Source organism: Lepisosteus oculatus, chromosome 24 (assembly GCF_040954835.1).
Source record: "Lepisosteus oculatus isolate fLepOcu1 chromosome 24, fLepOcu1.hap2, whole genome shotgun sequence".
Lineage (NCBI taxonomy): Eukaryota > Metazoa > Chordata > Actinopteri > Semionotiformes > Lepisosteidae > Lepisosteus > Lepisosteus oculatus.
Genome location: NC_090719.1, coordinates 4,626,464 through 4,640,719, shown reverse-complemented (window position 1 = coordinate 4,640,719; position 14,256 = coordinate 4,626,464). Strand labels below are relative to the sequence as shown.

Here is a 14,256-nt window from a genome sequence, read left to right as displayed (position 1 = left end):
GTGAGGAGCAACTTTATAATCTGTTTTTTGATAAAACGTGGTATTGTAGGACACTAGAAAATGTTTTATCTTGTAGTTTTATTTCAAGACAAGCTTAATTTGTAAAGCTAAAATGGTTATTGCTTTTGGAAATTGCAACTATCAAATAAGCTGTAGACAAATCTAAAGCAGAGTAATAATTAAATCTGTAGCATATATGTTTATCTTTGTTCCAATAAATTGTAAATAAATTATGGTATTTTCCATGATAACAATGAGACAATGACGTATTTCATCCTGTATGTTCCCCTAATGTTTGTATTATAATTATTTTCAGCTGAGGTTTGTCATGTCCACGTTGTGACATCATCACCTTGCGTGATGCCTCTGAGCTCTGATTGGCTGAAATGTAACTACCTCACAAAGTATCCAGTTACCATGAAAACAGGATTTTAACACAATCATAACTCATCTTAAAGTCACATTAAACGGTCTGCTGTTGTTTTAAAAAATATTTCTGTGAATGTGTCTGGAAAGGTAATCAGTGGAGACAAGAAATGCAGATCTTATAAAAAGTAGGTTTTAAAAAGTTTTTTCGTTTATTGTGATTAATGTAGAATTGATTTCAGATTGTTAGTCTATGTTATTGGATGTAATGTTTCTTTAGTTAGTTATTGATAAAAATTACCTTTACAGTGTTTCCTTTTTGTCTCATTAATTTAAGTTATATGAATCATGCGAAGATCTTTCTAGAAAAAAACACTAAATTTTTCCCTGATGCAAAATAGGAACTGAATCTAATTTACATTAAAAAAAATACAATACAAATTCTTTTAACTACTGAATTTTGTTCTCCGTAGCACCAATATGTCTCGGATCCCCGAGGTAGAAGCTGTGGACCACAGTGAATATTTGATGGATCATGTGCCAGGTACAGATGTAAAATACGCTTTTAAAGGCTGGGTGAGATCTCTGAAATAATATCCTTTCACTCTTGTGAGGGACTCACTTATTATACACGAGGACTGATTCCAAGTTTACCAAATGTAAGACTCAGTGGGGACTTCCAGAAATTTCTTCTGTTATTGCCTTAGAGCAAGGCTAAATTGTTGAAACATGTCTGACGCTATCAGGGTGATTCTTACAGCACACATCTAGCATAAGTATCTGTAATAAGAAGTAAGTACAACTCTACAATTGAGTAAGGCTTATCAACCTGTGTATTGTAAATTGGGCGGAGTGGTGGCTCTGTGGCTCAGGATCTGCGCCTGTGGCTGGAAGGTTGCTGGTTCAAATCCCGCAGCCGGCAGAGGAATCCTACTCCGTTGGGCCCCTGAGCAAGGCCCTTAACCCCAACTGCTCCAGGGGTGCCGTACAATGGCAGACCCTGCGCTCTGACCCCAGGCTCTCTCCCCCTGTCTGTGTGTCTGTGTGTATCATGGAGAGCAAGCTGGGGTATGCGAAAAGATCATTCCTAATGCAAGAAATTGTAAAGGGTTAATAAAGTGATGTTATTAAATTGTGAGCAACTTGCTCTATGTTTAAAATGGTATGTTAGATAATGGGTTTCAACTGAAATGCTGTTTGTGACGTGTTTTGGAAAGAGCAAGGTAGTTTAAACAAGTTGTAATTAGTGGGGCTATGAGTGTATTGCTTATTGTAGGCCATGTATATCAATATGCAGTGATTTTTGAAAATTAGAGTCTATGAAATGGCTTTTATGTGAAAATACATTACATTTTTATTATACTGTATTTGAGGCTTTTTTCATCTTTTTTTTTTCTCCCTCATTATCAGTGTCCACACTTCCGGGGGAGAAAATGTCACCCACCAAAGCTCGGACCATGAAAGACTATGAAAACGTAAGCGAGACCACTGAACTCTTTGGTGTTGGATGTTCAGGGGAGAGCCGTGTTATTTAAAAAAAATGTTGGGTCTGGCACACCATTACATAAAAAAAAAGAGAAGTGGAGAAAGTAAAATTAAAAAGGAGGGTTTTTCTGTTTGTTGAAGGAAATTAACTTTGTGCCATAAAGGCTGTGTTCTATACAAAACTGTGTGGTAAGACTTCAGATTTAGTCCATCTTGAATCCATATTCCAACAGTCACAAATGATACAATTTGAACCTCTCTGACGGCTGATTTGCTTGCCAGGGGGGTGCTGTTTGTACCCAGTGGAAATCTACAGTCAAGTAGGGGTTTGTTCTTTTGCAGTTTTTGGGATGGGACGAGGTTTGGTCTGTTAAATTGCTTTGAGATTCCTATGGTCTGTAGCTGAAGTTAGGCTCTTCATGCAGGGCCTTGCCATGTACACTGAAAGATCACAACTGTTATGTACTGTAGCTGAAGACTCCAGAATTAGCTTGTTTGTATAGTATTGGACTGTCCTTGTAGGTTTTCACACTTCAAACATTATTGAGCTCTTTCAATATAATGAAAAACTAGTAGATTTAATAGGGTAATGTTACGTCAGTAATGTCTCATGACTGAATTTACGAGTGTGCATTTTTCATTGTGAAGGAGTGGTTTGAATTAATTCCTGTAGTTTTTCTGTTTTTGGCTAGCTGACCGCTTATTAATTAATTGATGTGGGTGCTCATGTGCCATTTGCTTCCTCCTCAAACAGGATCAGGTGTGTGGCAATTAACCAGGCCGTGGTGTCTCATTAGAGCTGGTATGCATATTTAATCCGAAATTCTTTTCTCTGAAAAAGCGGAGAATGAAAATCAGGCGCCCGAATGCAGTCAGCCACATTCAGAAAGCATCTCAGATGAGACCGGCCTCCGCATTCCTTGTGGTAGACTGGCGTCTTGCCAAGAGAAATAAATTTAGCATTTAGTGGTAGAATTTTTTGGACACCATTACTTTAAAATGACTCCAAAGAGCAGCGTTAGTCATATGTTAGAGGCATACTGCTACTTCTAGAATACAGTTATTTATTTAAAATAGATCATCAGGCTTCTGGTCTAGGAGTCAGAAGCACGCCGCGTTTTCAAGTGGATCCATATGTTCGGAAACTTGTAGTATTTATTAGTGATTGGAATGGTTTCAGAGAGATCTTGTTGGTGGCCTGCTGAATAGTTTGGCTGCATCCAATTATACGCCTTCTTGGACCCTCCTTGCTTGTATAGCAATGATGTGTTTTCTTCCTGAAGATTTTGCCTCAGGAGCCTACCTGATGCAAGCCTTTCTTTGTACCATTTCAGGCAACTTTCTGAAGAAAACGTGCTAAACGGTTAATCATTTTAGTAAGACTGTTATAGCAGCCAAATGATGTGCTGTGTTTGTTGTGTGTTCTTTTTAGATCAGTTGAGATAATAGTTTGTCAAGGTTGTAAGGTGCCTGTGGAATCTCAGACCAGTTTCTAGCCTCTTTCCACATCTCCGTCCCCATTGCTTGTGGACAGAGAATCTGGGACACGGTAGGCCCCAGTGGTTACATGTGCAAACAGAATTGTCACTACTGATTGCGTAATACTGCCTCTGGCAGCACAGCAGTTCTGTTGATTGACCTCACCCTTCCCCCAGCTGCAGTTCTGTAGTCCATGGAAATGTTACAGCCTGTGCCGAATCCCAGGGCAATCGGCAAATGGTGCACCGGACATTATTAATGTGTGGATGGTCTTGCAGTCCTCCATAGAGGAAAAAAAAGCCGAATCTGACGTTTATAACTTATGTATAGTTAATTTATTATAGTTTTCATGTGCTCTTCCCTTGCTCACCTTTCGCTGCTCCTAACGTTTGTCAGTTTCACATTTTCTCAAATTATCGTTGTGTGCAGCTCCATTTCACAACCTGTTTTAAGGAAGTTTGCAAAAGAAGTAGTGTATTTCGCAGTATGACGTAAGTGAGACGTGTACACAAAAAATGCAGTGCCAGATGTTAGATTTTTAAAGGGATGGGGTTTGTATGGTTGGTGTTCCTTTCAGTTTGCCTGTATTCTGCAACTTTTCCTTAAGTGCTTACATTTTGTCTGCACTCTCACTAGGAATATGTTCTTTATCCTAATAAAAAGTGTCTTTTAAATCCATTAAATATTTTCAGTACCGGGCATCAGCTGAATTCTTTTATGAGAATATTCATGTAAGAAAATGAAGTTGCATTTCAAGAGAAATATCTTTGAAAGAAACTGCCCATTGGGTGCACATGGGGTACACAAACCCTTCTTTTTCTCGAAACCAGCATAAAATGAGAACCTGAGACTAATATCTACAGTTTTCATTCTTAGTTCACAAATACAGTGACATCTGACCTGATATTCTCCAAATGACGTGTCTTGTAGCAAATCACTGATCTGAAGAAAGAAAATTTCAATCTTAAGCTCCGCATCTACTTCATGGAAGAGCGCATGCAACAGAAGTTTGATGATTCCAGTGAAGATATCTACAAGACGGTGAGCTACTGCCATCACTGCTTCTGTTGTCTAATGATTGAAATGTCTCTTTGGATTTTTTGTTCTGAAAAATGCCTATTTGAAATGGCACTTGGAACAAATAGTTTTACATAGGACTTGCAGCTATTTTGCATGGAGAAAAAAAAACTTGTTTATTCGAGAAAATGATTAAACACAATAGTTAATTTGTGAACAACGTAGCCTGCTGTATTGATGCTGTACATGGCATTGTACTATATGTGCAATGATATTGTCCCACGCAAAGTAGAATATCGTCACACTCCTTTTTTTGGGAAAAAAAATCATCTAAAGGAGCGCGTGTTCTGTCTTTTGTACACATGAAGTACAGCATCGTGCCCGTATGCATTCTCAGGTTAAACACGTGTTGTAGAAGTAGAAGTGACATGACTTTCCAAACGTATGTTCTTCTTGATATGAAGCAGCAGAAACCTGTCATATACATAGGTTTTTGCCTGCTCTTCAAAAATAGACTGGAATGCATAACACCAACTGTTATATGTTACTGTTTGTAACAGTAAACGGCAAGACAACAACGTACAAACTGTGTAACGGGTTGTGTGCCGTCCTGGAATTCTTGGTGTTTGGCATTACCCTATTCACATCTGTGCAACCGGACATACAAATACTGTAACTTCTCCCTTCAAAATACACCTTTCCTTGCATTTTTCTGTGTGATTCCAAATTCAAAAGCATTTGATGTCAGCATACTGTAGTCTAAAAGCTTTTGTGGATTTAACGATTGACTAACAATAACGGTAAGCCAACAAGTAGGTATTATGTCTGACTGTCAGGTCATCGTAAATGTATTCCATTCAATGTTTAAAGAGTCGGCAAACACGCATGTATAGTACGTGTTTTTGCAGTTTCAGAAGAATAGTATACGGTTGGTGTCATTTCTACTTGTAAGAGAAACGGCAACAAACACACGCGTTTAACCTGGGAATGCATACTGACACGGTGTTTTACTTCATGTATATAAAAAACAGAACACATGCTCCTCTAGATGATTTTTTTCCCAAAAAGGAGTGTGACGATATTCTACTGTTGTTAAAGTCAATGGTACTTTTTTTCTCCGTGGCGCTAATAAGGTTCTGTGATTCTGTTCATTTCCTGGGTTTTATTGTAGAGAGAGATGCTTTCTAAATGGAGTTTGAATCTTCTTTTATTTGCTTTCTCTGGGTGCTTTGGTTTCCTTCTACCTTCCAAAGAAATAATGGCTTGTTTGGTATCCCAGAATCATTCCACTGTGGTTCTCTGTGTGCCCATTATGTGGCATCTCATCGGAAACACAGTCCTCCCTTTACCCTGCACAGCCACAGCCCTTACAAGAAATAAGCAGCTATGTTATAATGAATGGAGACACTGGACCCTTTTAATCACTGCTAATTTAAGCTATTTTTTGACTGTCCATTTAACTCCTGTTACGTAGTTATTGTAAGTAGATCAATCCACAGGCAGTGTTCTTTTTTGTTATTTTAAATGGCCATCATAGCCTTTTTATAATGTAGTATGATGGTTAATATCTTTGCCTATGTACTCCAAAATTGAGATTTAATGTCTTTGTCTCAACTGCACTTTTTTTTTCAGATTCAATATCAATTGCCGGAGTTCCTTTTTTCTTCTTTGTCCTGCAATAAAACAAATATTCTGTTTCTTTCTGCCTCAGAATATTGAACTGAAAGTGGAGGTGGAAAGCCTGAAACGTGATCTCCAGGAGAAGCAGGCACTGCTGGTCACTGCATCGTAAGTGTCCAGATGCGTTGTTGTGGGCTAAGGAACATCTGTCTTTATTGTCTGAATCGTAGAAAACGGCTTCTTTCATTTCACTTAAATCGTGGGCGCTTTGTAGTCAGTATAGGGGTGGGTAGTGAAGCTGCATTTCATTGCATGTGGAAATCCAAAAGAAAAAAAAAGTGCTCTCTCACCTTTGTAAAGCAGATAGTAAAACACAAACACTTTGCCTCAACTGGGGGGCATCTTCATCTTTCCCCTCACATATTTTTAAACTGAAAACCGTCTCGTTGAGATATCCTTATGCGCTGTTTTAGATGTTCTCATTTCTGGGTTTGCTCAACGTTTGCTTTATGAGGCAGCCCTTGCTGAAGCGTACCTTGTGTTGCACAGGAAAGCTGTGGAAAGCCTGGCTGGGAATGGCAGTGGCGAGATCCGCCGTGTCAAGGAGCTGGCAGTGAAGGAGGTGGAGCAGCTAAAGGATTTCTTTGGCAAGAAGATTGAACGCCTGGAAGAGGTGCTTGTTTGTCATCGACGAGATGCTAGACGCATCTGTGAGAGGCCTGGTTAGGCTTTGCCATCAAGCCTGCTGTTTCCCTGTAACTGACCATGTCGTGCTCATTTTTCCCCCTGGACAGGAGCTTAAAGCCGCCCAAGATGAGGTTGAAAAAATGGCTGCCATCGCTGAACAAGAGAAAGTCCGGAACATGGATATGGAGAAACGCTTATTGGCCTTTAGCATTTCAGCTCCTTTTGGATCTCTCCCAAGTCAGGATATGCAAAAGCGCTTGGAGGAAAAAGAAAGGTATATTTTACCTTACCTTTACCTTTAAATGATTGCATTTCAGAACAAATCTTTATATTTTAAAAGGAGCCAGATGAAGAATACAACCCTCTTCTGGTTTAACAGAAGCATCAGTTCGGTGGTTAAATTCAAAGAAGATTTACACTTACACAACAGTACACTTTTCCTGTGATTGTAATGTATTCTTTTTTAGCTGAATAATTAAAAACAACTCTGGTTTCTGTTTCCTGGATATGCATCGCCTGAGCAGTGCTGGGTTTTGGTTTTGCTCTGGATTCTTACCCTAAGGTTAATGAACTGGCGATGAAACGTTGACTGCAATAAAATATATTTTATAACCTACACTTTTGTTCATTATAATAAAATATTTTACTAATAAGAGAGTTATCCTTATTTTTAAAACCGTTTTTTTGTTTTCCGTCTTGCAGCTTCACAGTCAATACAAAATGGTCGCCAAAAAGTATCAGTATATACATTAAATGCAGAAAACAGGCAAAGAGTTTTGATTCCTTTTGTTTCGTAGTTGTTGAATGCATGAACAAGCAAAATAAATGCTGTCCAATGCTGCTAAAATTCTTTTTCTGTACAGGGTTATTGAACAGTTAAGCATTTCCCTGCAAAATAAGGATGCCGTTATCGAGCAGCTCCAAAGCAACAGAACTCCTTTGCAGGACAGCTGTGACACCTCAGCCGTTGAGAAAATGGAGAATGATCTTTCTGCTGCTCTGCGTAAAAAGGATGAGGAATTGGAGGTAAGAGAATCTATACAGGAGTCCGATGGAGTGAGGGGAGGTATAAATATTATGAAAAATTGCAGAAAAACCTGCGGTCTGCTCAATGGATGTGTTGTCTTTTTTCAGGCGCTAAGAAATGAACTTGGGAAGGGGAAGGTCAGATTGGAAAAAGAGATGGAGGTATGTTTTGATTTTTTTGTTAATTCAGATTGGTTGAAATAGTTTTGATAGAATTGTACACTTTATAAAGCATAATGTAACGAAAAAAACAGCATAAATGTCCATCTGTAATTTATTTCTGCACACATGTATTTAAGAAGATGGTTGCTGTGCTGTGCATCTGAGTGTACTATACAAATGGACTGGCTTGGTTTTCAGAAGAATGGTTTAAGGAGAGATGGACATGTTTTTTGCAGTTCAATGTTCATACTGAAGTACACACTTTCACAGAAAACTCAAATGGGCTTTCACTTTGGTTGCTGGTGGAGCATTGTAGATCTTTACAGTGGGTGCATTGTGGTAGAAATAATGTGCCTTCAGGGCATGACTGTCTGCAGTCATCCTTTTTGTTACTTGTCTTTGTACATTTTTCTGGTTTAGTTTTATTCCAGATGATGTGTATGCAATCGAAGAAATCATGCCATAATTGGCCTTTTATAATCTCAGGCATTATTCAAAGGAGAATTAAGAGAATCTACGACATCGATTATGTCATTTTTTTTACAAGATTTGGGAGAAATCTGGAAAGAAAGATTCCTGGATTTTAAAAAAGCAGATTGTCTGGTCATAATTTTTGTACTTCGTAAAATCTTTACGTGATTCTTCTATCTTTTGTGGATAGAATCTTTGCTAAATATCGTGTGGTACCTTTGCTAAATACCTTGCTAGGATAGCAGTGGGGTTTTCCATATAAACTCAGCAACGTTACCTTGTAATGCATAATTCCACCCAACAGATAAAACTCAGCCTGAAGGACCATATAAATTTGACACTGACAGGTATTTCTTTAAAGAGAACAGGCGTTTAAATATTATTTGACAAAGACTCACAGGCAATGAGTCTCATCCTTTGCTATTTTTCTGAATCCGAAAAGCAGATGTTTTATCTGGCTGAATTAATTAAAAGTGATGAGGTTTATTTAATCTGTAGGTGATGGGATTTCACTTCCATTTTGTCAGAGCAAGTGCTTGTTAGGCTGGCTAATCTTAATCTGTAAAGTCCCCTGCAGTCTTCCAAACGCTCGTTGGAACTGTAAACGCAGGAGGACGGGTCACGGAAGCATTTCCGAAAATTCCCTCTAGAAAAGAAAATCCCTTGTAAAATTTCTTGTCGCGTTACGAACGAGTTGTATCATATTGGTACAATTGATACAATAATGCAAATATGATGAGCTGGATCTTGATGGTTGTTTTACTTGAATGATCTTAAATCTTATCTGTGAAGATGCTGTTGCTCTGCAATGATAAGGGCACTTGATTGAATCAGGGGGGGACAGTGTTACAGAGGAAAGACGGAAGGAATTTGTTTTGCGTCTGTAACTGACAGGAAGTGGTTTTGCTGTAGTTATGCAGATGTGCTCAGAAAGAGTTTTTTTTCCAAGATGAATTCGCTTGAGGCTGATGGAGCCTGTTCACAGCATTTCTAAAATGAAAGACTAAAATGTTTATGCCAACTATTGAAATTCCCCACTGCATTTTTGATGGCACTGGATGCAGGCTGCAGTGCGAAAAAGGCTGCCTCGTTCCTTTACTTTGTCTTCTCTCTGTCTGGACGTTTAACATGGACAGCTGGTGGCAGCAAACGCAGACGTGCTTGTGGCTTTAATCCTCAAGCCGAAATCAGATTTGAGCAGGACAGCCGAGGTGGCTTCTAAAATGGGGCAGCTTTCAGGATGATAAACAATCATGTACTAGATAAGTCCTTCGGCTTGTTTTGGTATTCTCAGATTTACTGAGGATACCTTAACTTTCTTGAGGGGTTTTACAGGGTGTTTTTCTGTTGTTTGTTAGCCCGTGATTATATAAGCTCGTGTGGAAGTGCGGATCATGCTTGTCTTGGGGGGATTTGATGTGACTGTGTGCTCCCAGGGAATGAGGATGGATTACAGGATTTCTTTCTTGGCTTACTCGCCGCAAGAACCTTTAGTTTTTCCCCCCTGTTGTGAGAAGCAACACTGAACCCCATGGCAGGGCCATTGAGGGTTAAGAAGAGAGAAGAAGTACAGGTCCTCAAGGTGTTTTTTTGAACGGGGCGATGAGGGATCCGTGTCGCGTCTGTGGGAGCGAGCTGCGAGGGAATCAGTGCCGCTGGATTTTCAGTCCCTCCGGGAAGAGGAACCTGCAGGTGATCCTGTCGTACGTCCTGGGGGCGGCACTGACCCGCGATGGCCGGGGGGAGTTCCTGTGCAGCAAGTGCGTCTTCATGCTGGAGAAGGTGGTCAGTTTCGACGTGGCCATCGGCGAGCTGCAGGCAGCGCACGGCGCCGGGGTGCAGCAGCTGCTCGCCGAGAGGGACGCCCTGTCCCAGTGCATCTTCCACATCTACCGCCGCCACAACCCCAGGCCGGAGGGGAGCGGAGGAGAGCGTCTTTCACTGGCGGCAGGTGATGGAGGGATTCCTGAAGAGGCCTCTTCAGAAACCGAGAGCGTTTTCTCCGTGGCTCATTCCAGAGAACCTGTCTCGGCAGGGAGCCGCGTGAGAAGATGCACGCGTCACGACGCGCTGCAGGCTCGCGATCCGCCTCGTAACGCAGCGTGTCCTTCCTCCACGCGGTCGGGCTGTGACAGCTTTTTAAAAAATGCCTATCTGAAGCCAGGGCGAAGTCGATCCCAAAGCATGTACCTGGATTTAATCCACAGAAGGTGCAGCACATCCAGTGCGCTACGCAACCGGTCTGCCTCTCTCCACTCTTTGTACCCAGACTTCATGAAGTCGGATTCCCACTCTGGGTCCTGCTCTTTGCTCAGCATTACAGCTGTGAGATGCAGTGGTGGTGATGGATTTGACTCTCGTCTTTCTGATTTGAGGGGCACCTCTTCAAGTAATGCGCCATTTGTCCTTGATGTGCTTAAGATGCTCAGGAGCATTCAGTATAAGCCCATCTCAATAGTGCCAAAAAGTAAGATCCCCGTTCTGTCAAAATATGTCTCCAGACGTCCAGCATCAGGCTGCAGTTACGCACATAGCAGGGCATCGTCAAAAACGAGACAGGAGTCTGGCGAATGGAAATCTTTACAGGACCTTATAGATGATTTTAATGATGACTATACACCGTTGAAAGTTGAGGTAATCTGCTTAAAATAATGCCGTAACATTCTGAGCTGAAAGATCAGACTGGGACTTGTTTATGTTAAGAAATGTCTCAAAAGTTGCATTGCTTGTAACCTATTAAATTGCATTTTGTTGCATGGTTGTGTGCTCCTTACGTGTTAGATATTTTGTTAAAAATCAATTAAATAGACAAATGTTTCCTTTGAAGGGATATTATAATTATACTGTTGCTATAGAAAATGTATCATCTGTCTTCGTAAAAAAAAAACAACACATTTTCTTTTTCTCACATCATAATATTCTGATTTAATCTAAATCTCTTACGTTTTGACTAGCAAAGCAGCAAGATATTTAGCTCTGGTGGGGGGGGGGGAAGGTGAATTCAGAGCATTTTTGTTACTTTCTTTCTGAAACAAATGCTAGTTATAGTTTAACTTTATTTTTGGCACTCGTTTTTTCCTAGAGCTTCGTTGAGAGACAGAATGAAGTGGCAAAATTGCTAGAAGTCACTCAGCAACTGACAGAAGAACTGAGCGGAGCCAGGGGAATCATCCACAGCCAGAAGAAGAGACTGGAAGAAGTGGACGAGGAAACTAAGGTGCAGCTTCTAAGTGGATCTGTAAAATTCTGTGACTGTAGGCTTGTAGTTTGCCCTCCATTTGGTTTGTTTCAATTAGAGCTGTAAGTGCTGTTATTTTACTGCAGCCTTGAATTACTCTCTCCTCTTCAGGCTCTCAGTGGCAGACTTGAAGAGCAGGAAAATAATCTGGCCTCGGAGAGAAAAAACACCCTGAAACGAGATAAAACCATCCAAGGCCTTAGTCTCGCCCTGAAAGAGAAGGATAAGGAGGTGAGTCCCAAGAGCATACAGAAACATTGACATTGTCCTCTGCTGCTCAGAATTATGTGCTGTGCTGATTCCTATAAGATTTCCAAGAGAAAGGCAGAACAAATGTATGATTTGTGTAGCTCAAGTTCCACAATTGACCATCCAAAGAAAATGATTCCTGCAAGATATTTATAAAACCACTGCTTCAGAAATGAGAGAAATGCTATGCACTCATTCCCTGTGTATGATTTAATCTGCTGCACAAGCCAGTTATTGGAGCTACTCTAGCTTCTACATGTGATTTTTGTTTCGCAAAAGATATGTGAGTGGATTTCATTTCAGCGTTGCGTAAAGACATCATGCAGTAACCCTGAGTAGTAATCCGATCATTGATCAGGCTCTGCCCACAGTGCTGTGAGATACTCTTAATGTGCCGCTGCCACCAGGTGGCAGCGCAGAGTGTAGTTGAGCTATGCTGATGGCATTGATGACTTGGCCCCACACATCTTCTATTGTACAGTGTGGTCTTGCATTTTCCCATTGAAAATGAGCATTTCTGGATTGGCAACAGATTTTTTTAAATTTTATCTCTACTCACATTATGAACACTGATCCATGGCATTCTTATGAGATCACATGACTTGAATTCATTATTTTGTTATCCCCAGGAACTGTAGTACTTGGACAAAAATTTAGTACTTGGTTATTAATTCAATTTGTAATTTTTTGATGTAAAACTGAATGCTGCTGAAGTTTTCTCTAAATTACAAATAACAGTATACTGTTGCATGCATCATTGAATGTTTAGATAATGTATATTGAGAGATATTAAAAATGCATCAAATGCTATTGGTTCCAATACTCAACAATTATATTTTTCATTTCCCAGTATATGCTCTTAACAATGAAGCATTTTGTGCACTCCTAATAAGGTTTGATCTTTCATGTATCATTTGTGTTTTCAACTCAGGAAGTATGACGGTGTCTGTCTTCTCTTCCTCTCTGATAGATTGAAGAGCTTTACCACCAAATTGAGGACCGAGATGAGGCCTTAGCAAAGGCGCGAGAGGCAGCACGTAAGGCACAAATGCAAAAATACCAGGTATGGAAAACGCAAAGGTACCAGATATGACAGCATTTCTGTTCTTGATCTCTTTTCATTCTGCCTGTATTCAGTTGTTTTACTCAGGGGTAAACAACTCATTATGGTACGATAACAGTGCGGCAAGAAAATAGTATTCTGAACACATGCAGCATGCCTAGAGAATGTGTACTACAGATAACTGCACAATTACATACACTACATTACATCAACTACATACGAGGAACATTCAAAACAATAATAATAATTCTGTCTAAATGAATGTTCCGCTGTATGATGATATCGATATGCAGAGAGATGTGACGGGTCATGCACCGTATGACTTACATGCCCCCCGCTGCCTGCCCTTGGTGTAATGAATCAATCAGATGGGCTGTTCTTGTTTTTAAACCTCTTGCTGTTTCATTGCCCAGGTCTTCATTAGACCCTAGTGTGAAGTATGTGAACAGTGAGCTGAGCTCTAGATTTGTAACAGGAATGTTGAGGGCTCCAGCGCCAGGTTCCAAAATGTCATCTTTGCTCGTTATCCTTGAGCAAGATCCTTTACTCACATTGTTGACCTGGTATTCTTGGCTGTTATTGGAAATGGGGAATTTGTTTTCATTTAACCTATTGGGTTCATTAAAGGTTATTATTAAATCAGGGGTATTTGCAGACAGGGTTCCCCACGGTGATGGAAATCCTGGAAAAGTTATGGAAAATGACATTTCCCTTTCTAGACCTGAAAAATGATCAAATATCCATTAAGTTTTGGAAAAGTCATGGAGTTTTTTTTTAATTATCATGGCTGTATCATGTAACTTTGTTCATAAGTTAGCAAACTTTTAAAAAGAGGCTGCGGCGTGCCGTTGCTAGCATTACACATGATAGTGTCGCGTCAGACCCCTCTTGCTGGAATTTTATAGTGAGCCGTAAGCTTGCCTAGCGCCCATGCCGGGTAAATGTGTTTTCAGTGACCTCTGGCTAGCAGATGGAAGAATACAAGGTCTGGCTCCAAACGGATGAAGACCCAGGATGTGCGAGATGTAATTTATGTAGGAAAAGAAGTTATGGGAAAAGTCACGGAAACGTTTGGGGAATTTTGTTGGTAAAAATGAGTGGGAATCCTGGGGCGCATTGCTGATTATTATGTCTTTCCAGGGAGTCGAGGAGCATCAGAACCTGCTGACGGAGAAGGAGGCGGAGCTGGTGGAGCTCCTGGCGGAGCACCACGCCAAGGTGGCCGAGAACCAGAAGCTGCAGAGAGCCCTGGGCCGACGGGAGCAGGAGCTTAGTGACCTCCAGCAGGCAAAAGAGCAACTGGAGGGGGAGCTGGAGGACCTGCAGCAGCAGAAGAACAAGGGGGACAAGGCCATTAATGTGAGTGCGACAGCCGGTGTGCTCCCAGTACCCG

The 14,256-nt window shown here is 40.7% G+C and overlaps 2 protein-coding genes across 8 annotated transcripts in view; both read left to right on the top strand.

Moving 5' to 3' along the window:
* Positions 1 to 14,256, top strand: part of cdk5rap2 (CDK5 regulatory subunit associated protein 2) — a 49,872-nt gene that overhangs the window by 2,077 nt on the left and 33,539 nt on the right. For 6 of the 7 annotated variants that reach the window (XM_015366725.2, XM_015366728.2, XM_015366724.2 and 3 more), the window contains exons 2-13: positions 840 to 910; positions 1,777 to 1,841; positions 4,261 to 4,371; positions 6,059 to 6,135; positions 6,517 to 6,640; positions 6,762 to 6,928; positions 7,518 to 7,680; positions 7,789 to 7,842; positions 11,396 to 11,530; positions 11,663 to 11,782; positions 12,771 to 12,863; positions 14,004 to 14,222. In XM_015366725.2, the coding sequence (XP_015222211.2) occupies positions 840 to 910; positions 1,777 to 1,841; positions 4,261 to 4,371; positions 6,059 to 6,135; positions 6,517 to 6,640; positions 6,762 to 6,928; positions 7,518 to 7,680; positions 7,789 to 7,842; positions 11,396 to 11,530; positions 11,663 to 11,782; positions 12,771 to 12,863; positions 14,004 to 14,222 (1,399 nt within the window). Of the gene's footprint in view, positions 1 to 446; positions 555 to 839; positions 911 to 1,776; positions 1,842 to 4,260; positions 4,372 to 6,058; positions 6,136 to 6,516; positions 6,641 to 6,761; positions 6,929 to 7,517; positions 7,681 to 7,788; positions 7,843 to 11,395; positions 11,531 to 11,662; positions 11,783 to 12,770; positions 12,864 to 14,003; positions 14,223 to 14,256 lie in introns of those variants that run through there. The other variant, XM_015366722.2, reaches the window with a different exon arrangement.
* LOC107079832 (uncharacterized) lies at positions 7,860 to 11,015 on the top strand. Its single transcript, XM_015366729.2, has one exon. The coding sequence runs from the start codon at positions 9,916 to 9,918 to the stop codon at positions 10,963 to 10,965; it is 1,050 nt and encodes a 349-aa protein (XP_015222215.2). The 5' UTR covers positions 7,860 to 9,915; the 3' UTR covers positions 10,966 to 11,015.

Coding starts and splice junctions, on each gene's coding strand:
- LOC107079832 (XM_015366729.2), top strand. CDS start 9,916: ATGAGGGATCCGTGTCGCGTCTGTGGGAGCGAGCTGCGAGGGAATCAG.